The sequence below is a fragment of the Octopus bimaculoides genome, chromosome 6 (assembly GCF_001194135.2).
Source record: "Octopus bimaculoides isolate UCB-OBI-ISO-001 chromosome 6, ASM119413v2, whole genome shotgun sequence".
NCBI classification, from domain to species: Eukaryota; Metazoa; Mollusca; class Cephalopoda; order Octopoda; family Octopodidae; genus Octopus; species Octopus bimaculoides.
This window is the reverse complement of record NC_068986.1, coordinates 105915234-105924732: the sequence shown is the minus strand read 5'-3', so window position 1 is coordinate 105924732 and position 9499 is coordinate 105915234. Positions and strand designations below refer to the sequence as shown.

The following is a 9499-nucleotide window of genomic DNA, read 5'->3' as shown; positions in this document are numbered from 1 at the left end:
CAGTCTTTATTGCACCTGAACATCTGCCACAAACAAAAACTAACTTGCTAGTTAACCTGCCTTTGATGTTGCTGCACCTCTTATGTGTCCATAGCTTGCACCGGGTACATCTTATAGAGTTACTACCTACTCCTTTTCTACATACTGAGCAGGGCCATCTACCTGAAGGGGTTTGTGTTTTATCTACCTTCCTACTTATTAGGATTTTGGTTTTAGCTAGGTTGACTCTAAGGCCCTTCAATTCTAGACCTTGTATTATTATTATTATTATTATTACTATTATTATTATTATTATTATTATTATTATTATTATTATTATTATTATTATTATTATTATTTTGCAAGCCCAGTGCTAGGACAAGGATGGAGGCTTGGATTCCTGGGCCTTCTTCATATGGATGTCTTTAGCCAACGCCTTGAACAAGAATACGATATGTCATCTATTACAACAGTCCCCAATGTACTGTATAAAGGTAAGAAGACTTTTCTTCTCGTTATGGCTGCAATTACAGTTGATTAAAGATTCCTTTAGGCATACTGCATTAGTTATGTTAACTTGCACTTAACTATATGTTCTTCGTGCAGAAAGCATCCCTGGAAAAGTTTCTACTGTCGTGATTTTAAATTACCTTATCAGTGAATAATTTTTTGCTCAAAAGCTATATTCTCTCAAAGTCATTTTAAAGTTTGGTAGGTATGTTTACAATTATGTTTCACTGAGGAGGTTTAATAAAGCTGAAACATGTCTGGAGTTGTCACCATACTTAACCAATGATAATATTTATTCCTAACTACACGTGTCCACTTAATTTTTAAGGATTTAAATTTTGGAGTTCTCTCCCTTGCTCTTCATAGCAAGCATTGTCATTAACACCAAAAACATGTAATATTTTGTATGAAACAAAGAAAGCCAAAAAAGGAGCCTGTACTCTGTACTTTATCACTCTACCTGTTAGAAATAGCAGGCAAATACTCCCTCAATAGGTTTATTTCATGAAGTCATCATGATGATCATCATCATCATTTAACATCCATTTTCCATACTGGCATGGGTTGGACACATTTTAGAGATTTCTAATGTAAACAATCTTGATTTGGAAATAATACATTTTTAAATCTCTCAGAGAGATTATGCAGTAGTGATACGATGAAGAAGCTGTATGCTCTCAACTTAATGTGACAGTCCCCTGAAGGGAATAATACTACTGTTGGTTAGACCTAGGAAGCTGTACCGCTTCCTGTCGCCCTTGACACATTTCCTGTGTCCTTATGTTTACAAGGGGGAGACAAGCACCTCCACCTAGCTAAGCCTACATCCAGAGACATGTTTCTGAGTCTTTGCTACTCCAGACTGATGACGAGCAAAGACTCAGAAACCTGTCTCTGGATGCAGGCTTAGCTGGGTGGAGGTGCTTGTCTCCCCCTTGTAAACATAAGGACACAGGAAATGTGTCAAGGCTGACAGGAAGCGGCGCAGCTTCCTAGGTCTAACCAACAATAGTATTATTCCCTTCAGGGGACTGTCACATTAAGCTGACAGCATACAACTACTTCATCTTGATTTGATTCTGATTTAAATTTTCTGTGACTCATCATTAATGAAAAAAATATCCTTCCTTTTTCTCATTGGTGGTTTTTCTGCTTTAATTTTGTATTTATTGAATTTCAGTTAAAATCCATGGCAGTAAGAATATAAAACAGTATCAGAGTGACGTAGTTGATGTACTAAATCCCTGCCAGGTACCAGTTAATCGTATTACAATCTTTTGGGATTTGAAAAGGATCAAATATAAAATGTGTCCCCAGTATTGAGTGCAATCCACAACCGTCACTATCATCATCATTGTTTTAACCTGGGCTGTGGAGTCGGATTTGGAAGCAATTAAAGGGTAGCTGGAGTCGGAGTCGGTAAATTAGACCACAGTCAGTTAATTACATAAAGAGGAGTTGGAGTCAAAGTTTTTTGTTTCGACTCCACAGCCCTGGTTATAACATCCATTTTTCCCATGACTGCATGAGTCGAACGAAGTTTGTTATGGTTCACTTTTTACAGCAGGATGCTCTTCCTGTCGCCAAACCTCCTCTGTTTCCAAACATAGTAATATTTCCCCATGACCAGACATGTTCTCATAGAATATTGGAAATGAATGGCGCTGATAGTATGATGGTGACTCTCTGTTTCTGTCTCTCTGTCTCACGATAACCCTTCATCAACTGACACAAGATCATCTCCTCCAATTCCCCCTCTCCTCTCAAAAGTTTTTGTCTTGCCAGTTACTTGGTAACCTTGTCAGTATAGGTGCCACTTAAAAAGCATCCAGTTCCCACTGTAAAGTGGTTGACATTTGGAAGGGCATCCAGCTGTAAAACCTGGCCAAAACTGACCTCGCCTGTGCTTGTGCCACGTAAAAATCACTAAGTCCACTCTGCTGAGTGCTTAGTACTAGGAAGGGCATTCAGATGTGAAAATCCTGCCAAAACAGTAGCAGAAGTTTGAAGCAGGTTTCTGCCTGGCCGGCTCTTATCAAACCATCCTTCCTGTGCCAGCATGGAGGGCAAATGTTAAATAATGATGATGACATGATGTCAAGACAAGACACTACACTTATACAACCACACATGTATAAATACACACACACACACATATATATATATATATATATATATATATATATATATACACAGCAGGTTTTCTCAGTTTCCATCTATCAAATCCACTCACAAGGTTTTGGTTGTTATAGTAACTATAATGCATGTTTGTATATACCGTTGTCTTGACGTTATCTGATGGTTGTAAGCATGCCTCAGTCAAACAAAGCAACGTTGTTCATTCTTGGGGAGCTGTCCAGACACCAACTGTCTGTTGTGGCATGGTTTCTACAGCTGGATGCTCTTCCTAGCGCCAACCACTTTACACTGTGTGCTGGGTGCTTTTTATGTGCCACAAGGATGGGTGCGTTTACACAGCACTGGCATGGCTGCTTTTTAAGTGGCACCAGCACCTATAAAGAACAAGCCTGTATGTATGGATGACAGCGGTTTTACTTAGCTGGACAAGACAAGGCTGTATGTAAAGATGACAAGACAAGGCTGTGTGTATGGATGGTAGGACAAACCTGTTTGTGTGGATGACAGACTTCTATGAAAATCCTGCCTGGCCACAGGAAAATATTACCATGCCTGGAAAGAAACAAATGAAGGTTGATGACAGGAAGAGCATCTGCCTGTAGAAAACCTGCTTTGACAAATTCCATCTGATCCTGCAAATATGGAAAAGGGAACTTTAAATAATGAATTTTATATATATATCATGTAAGACATTATAAGTATTAATATTGCATGCACACACACACACACACGCACTCGCTAACCTTTATGTTATATATCTGTATTTATATATTTTTGTAGCTCCCTGATCCAAGCATTATTACTGAGTATCTGGAACCTGTGATACTTGGGACTATCATCACACCCCTTGAATACATTGGTGATATCATGAATCTATGCATGGTAAGGCATATCGTGTAATGTAATATCCTTAGTCTACTGTTGTGTGGTTGTTTTTTTTATGATTTTATTGTGTCAGTCATTAGATTGAAGCCTTGCTGGGGCACCACATTGAAGGATTCTAATTGACTGAATCTACCCCAGTACTTACATTTTTTTAAGCCTGGTACTTTTCTGTTGATCTCTTTTGCCAAACTGCTAAGTTACAGGGACATAAACACACCAACAGTGGTTGTCAAGCTCTGATGGGGGATAAACGAAGACACACACGGATATATATATATATATATATATATATATAAAGAATGGAGTAAACGCATATTATAACTGCATACTTTTATTCCGACATATGTTTCGAAGAATATATATATATATATATATATATATATATATATATATATATATATATATATATATATATATGTATGTATGCATGTATATATGTGTGTGTGTGTATGCATGAAGGTACTTGGCATAGTAGTTAGAGTATTCGGCTGATGATCGTAAGGTCGTGAGTTCAATTCCTGGTGCTGCATTGTGTCCTTGAGCAAGACACTTTACTTCACGTTGCTCCAGTCCACTCAGCTGGTAAAAATGAGTAGTATCTGTATTTCAAAAGGCCAGCCTTGTCACACTCTGTATCACGCTGAATCTCCCCGTGAACTACGTTAAGGGTACACGTGTCTGTGGAGTGCTCAGCCACTTGCATGCTAATTTCACAAGCAGGCTGTTCCGTTGATCGTATCAGCTGGAGCCCTCATCATCGTAACCGGCGCAGTGCTCCCGTATATATATGACAGGCTTTTTTCAGTTTCTATCTACCAGATTCATTCACCAGGCTTTGGTCAACCTGAGGGTATAGTTGAAGACATTTGCTCAAGGTGCCATGCAGTGGGAATGAACCCAGAACCATGTGGTTGGAGAGCAAACTTCTTACCATACAGCCACCCCTGTGCCTCTCTTCTTTTTCTTTCCTTCTTGACCGCAGGGACTCATAAGGTTAGTTCCCTGGTTTCCATGATGTATAATTGACTGAGATCACAGATTCCCCCTTGAAATGGATGCCAGTCTTCTGAAGGGTTCAAGAACAACAATTTCAAGGGGAAGGGCCACAACAATTACGACAAATGGTACTTAATTTTATTGGCGCTGAAGAAATGAAAGGAAAAATTGACCCCAGCAGAATTTGAACTCAGAACATAAAGATCTAAAAGAAATATCACTAAGCATTTTGTTTGACGCGCTAACGATTCTTGCCATCTTTTGTGTATCACCATATATAGTATAATGATGATGTTAGAATATTGTCTATACTATATATAGGTGTAGGCATGGCTGTGTGGTAGGATGAAAAAAAGTCCAGAGAGGAGGAAAAGGAGGAAGGAGCAGACAGTCTGAAGAAAAGCACATCTTCCCGGCCCCTCCCTGGTTATTCACCATCTCCCTCTCTTTTATACTTGTGAGTAACCATGTGACTGCTCCATGGCAACACACCTGTTCTGCTCTGGGCCCCTCACTTTAACCCCTCATCTCCTACCATAAATCTGCCGTTCTCAGATTCCATAGATTTGCAGTCTGCATGGTGACCTCAGCCATGCTGGTGGCATGGAAAAGTACCCAGTGCATGCTGTGTTTAGGTTGGCATTAGGAAGGGTGTACTGGGTAATGGACATTCTAATCTTTTAACATGTGAAGTGTTCTAATGAAGGTCGAATGCCTGTTTTGCATTTAGTAAGAAACTATTCATACGTGGTTTGTCATGAAGTTCTTTGTTCTTTGTTCAGGATCGGCGTGGTGTCTTGAAGAATCAGTTCAACATAGACGACAATCGTGTCATGATCACAATGGTCTTCCCCCTCAATGAGATTTTGGTAGATTTCTTTGATGACCTCAAATCAATGACTTCTGGATATGCAAGGTCAGTATTCAGCTTGAGAGCTTTTCCCCCAAAGTTGTTTTATACAGGCACACCTGTATACCTGTATGCACATGCATATACATATAATACACACATGTTCGCATACATGTACATGCACAGCCACATTCATGTATCCTTCATACACTCACCACATTTATACATTTTTCATACACACTTTTTTTTTTGTCTTGCAAGGTACTTGGTGATCCTGTCAGGGCAAGTGCCACTTAAAAGCACTCACTCCACACTGTAAAGTGGTTGCTGTTTTAAAAGGCCTCCAGCTGTAAAAATTCTGCCAAAATAGCTACAGAAGTCTGGTGCAGGCTTGTACCTGGCTGGCTCTTGTCGAACTGTCCCTTCCATACCAGCATGGCAGGTGGACATTAAATGATGATGTTGATGACGGCAGCAGTGGTGGTGGTGGTGGTTTATGATGATGATGATTATTATTATTATTATTGTTGTTGTTGTTGTTATTATTATTATTACATTTACTCACACATATTTCCTACACACATTTCTATGCCATATGTCTACATTCATCTTCCTTTTATCATTATCATTTAACATCCTCGTGCCGGTGGCATGTAAAAAGCACCCACTACACTCTCGGAGTGGTTGGCGTTAGGAAGGGCATCCAGCTGTAGAAACTCTGCCAAATCAGACTGGAGCCTGGTGCAGCCATCTGGTTTCACCAGTCCTCAGTCAAATCGTCCAACCCATGCTAGCATGGAAAGCGGACGTTAAACGATGATGATGATGATGTTTGCTTCCCAGCACTGGCATGAGTTGAACATTTCAATAAGGAACCTGCAAGCTACCGGGCTGCGTCAAGCTCCAGTGTCATCTTTGGCACAGGTTCTTACAGCTGGATGCCCTTCCTAAACCCAATCACTTTACAGAGTGTACTGGGTGCTTCCTTCGTGCCACCATCATTAGTAAGGTTTCCAGGTAACTTTCAGAAAAGAACAGAAGAAAAGGAAAAAGACCAAGCTATATGTCTACACCACAATACGATATTCTCTACAGCATAACCACACATCCACACTACATCCCATACAACATAATTTGGCCATCCTACTGTGACTACACTATAACCAATACATGTCCAAGTTTGTCCCCACTGCGTGGCACCTTAGAAAAATGTGCCACCTGATGATGTAAAGCACTCGTGGCGGTGGCACATAAAAGCACCCGCGCAGTGTCACGTAAAAGTGCCAGTGTGGTGTCACATACAAGTGCCATGTAAAAGCACCCAGCACACTCTGTGAAGTGGTTGGCGTTAGGAAAGGTGTCTGACTTCTTTACATTCTGAGTTCAAATCCTGCTGAGGTCAACTTTTTTAAATTATGTCCCAAACACCAGATTAATGATGATAAAGTTGTATAGGCACACGCGTGGCTGTGTGGTTAAGAAGGTTGCTTTCACAATCTCGTGGTTTCAAGTTTAGTCCCACCGTCATCACTGTCATTGCCACCACTATCACCACAATCACTACCACTATTACAAGCACCACCACCACCACCACCACAACAACAATCACTTCTACAAGCATCACTACTACCGCCACCACCACCACCACCACTCCCACCGCAACACCACTACCACCAGCACCACTACCACCAGCATCACCACCACCACCACCATCATTATCACTACTACCTCCACTACCACCGCTACTACATAATACTGAACTACCTTGATTGATATGTTGTTTTTGTTTCTTACAGTTTTGATTATGAAGATTACGGATACCAGTCATCATCCCTTGTCAAGGTGAGTAGTAGTAGTAGTAGTAGTAGTAGTGGTAGTAGTAGTAGTAGTAGTAGTAGTAGTAGTCAAAAATAGTAGTAGTAATAGTATTAGTAATCAGAAGTAGTAGTAGTTGTAGTAGTCAGAAGTAGTAGTAGAGTTGTGTAGCTAAGAAGACCCCTTGTTGCTAGCAAAATGGTATACGCCGGCTGTGTGAGCAACTGGTTGTTTTAATGATAGAACAAACAAGGGAATTCCATTAGGAAAAGTTTTAATCGATTTTCTCAGTAACTATGGGGGCTAGGAAAAAAATACAAACTGCATTCCAATCTATGCACCCGTCTCTACATGTGTGCCATTTTTCACGTAAATCCACCCAGCCATTTGGCTGTGAACCTCAAGACAAGAAAGAATACAACAATCGCCCATGTCCAATTTATATTATAGATATATATGTGTATGTATGTGTTATTTCTTTACTACCCACAAGGGGCTACACACAGAGGGGACAAACAAGGACAGACAAACAGATTAAGTCGATTATACCGACCCCAGTGCGTAACTGGTACTTATTTGATCGACCCCGAAAGGATGAAAGGCAAAGTCGACCTCGGCGGAATTTGAACTCAAGAACGTAGTGGCACACGAAATACCGCTATGCATTTCGCCCGGCGTGCTAACGTTTCTGCCAGTGTATGTATGTGTGTGTATATGTTTATTTGTCTGTGTTTGTCCACCCCAACATCGCTTGACAACTGATGCTGGTGTGTTTACGTCCTCGTAACTTAGCGGTTCAGCAAAAGAGACCGATAGAATAAGTACTAGGCTTACAAAGAATAAGTGCTGGAGTCGATTTGCTCGACTAAAGGCAGTGCTCCAGCATGGCCGCAGTCAAATGACTGAAACAAGTAAAAGAGTAATTTATTATTTAATCCAAATCTTTTTTTGTTTTTTACCCTATTTGTTTCTTTTTATTTTTGTTCCTTCCGTACAGTTGATGTTCTCCCTGAATAGTAAACCTGTGGATGAGCTAACCATGATTTGTCATGTATCGAAAGCCAGACAACTTGCCAAGAGGACATGTGCTAAATTACAGACTGCCATACCACGACAGTTGTATCACGTGATCATCCAAGGAAGCACTGGCAGTAAAATCATCGCTCGAGAGGATATCAAACCTTACAAGAAAGACGTGCTTTCAAAGTGTGTAAGTATTTTTGAAGAGGTTTCTCTTGTTAATCTTTCTTTTCTTTCTATGCCTCATTCCTTCACTCTCTCTCTCCCTCATCATCATCGTTTAACAGCTGCTTTCTATGCTGGCATGGGTTGGACACAGGGGCCAGTCAGCGGCCCTGGCAATGATCACTCTCAGATGGTGCTCTTAGCGCTCCACTAGCAAGGATGCCAGTATTATCATATGAAAGCTCACAGCCTATTTTGCTGGGTATCATAGAAAGTGTTATCCCTCCTCAGGCAGCAGACTAAGGTGGCACTTGTTTTACTGGTCATGCTTCAAGAATCCTGCGAAGAATTCTTGCAGTTCCAAGCAATGCTGATTTTCGTAGGTATTCTATCTTCAGACTTGAACCGATCTTTTCCAGCCATGATGGTACTTGAGTGCTGATACTTCCAAGTACACCAATTACTATTGGTATCACGTCTTCTCTCTTCATTCACCACAATCTTCATATTTCCCACTTTTATTATTCTTAGTGTTATTATTATTCCTTCGTAACACAGTGTAGGTAAAAATGCAACGGAGTCTTTAGTCATCTGTCGAGTCACAACAAGGATCTCAGACAGATAATACTTTCCTTAAGATGTGTGCTATGCCCAATACGACTGCTTTTTGCAAGAGATCAATCTTGCATGGGATTTCCAGTTGCCTTAAGAAGCTTTTAAGTTTCAATGGGATTGAGCCCAGCACTCTCCACTCACCAGTGGTATCACTTTTACATTATTATTATTATTATTATTATTATTGAGAGAGCAGTGCATGCCATCAAAGTGACACTGGGGTAAAATATACGAAACCCTGCATACCCATCGTGACTACCCGTCTGATAAGGGTACACCAGGCACATGCATCACAACCATATGTGCATGACATCATGATCTCATATCAAGATAAACAGCACATGACCTCGCAGGTGGGGCCCAGTTAGAATTTTCTTCAGGTCGAGTAGCCCATCCTGCTCAAAAGGTCCCTGAATAAGGGTTGTTTAAGGTTGTTGAGCAAAACACCCATGTTTCCAAAGGTGAATTATTCAAACCCCAAAGAATTCCTCTCAACACATGACTATGATGCTCCCCCACTACTTC

At 40.6% G+C, this 9499-nt stretch overlaps 1 protein-coding gene across 1 annotated transcript in view; it reads left to right on the top strand.

Moving 5' to 3' along the window:
- The window catches only part of LOC106871983 (translation factor Guf1, mitochondrial), a 46405-nt gene that overhangs the window by 34744 nt on the left and 2162 nt on the right, over positions 1 to 9499 (top strand). The window contains exons 12-17 of the mRNA XM_014918775.2: positions 346 to 473; positions 1670 to 1740; positions 3409 to 3510; positions 5292 to 5425; positions 7156 to 7201; positions 8172 to 8384. Coding sequence (XP_014774261.1) covers positions 346 to 473; positions 1670 to 1740; positions 3409 to 3510; positions 5292 to 5425; positions 7156 to 7201; positions 8172 to 8384 — 694 coding nt within the window. The remainder of the gene's footprint in view (positions 1 to 345; positions 474 to 1669; positions 1741 to 3408; positions 3511 to 5291; positions 5426 to 7155; positions 7202 to 8171; positions 8385 to 9499) is intronic.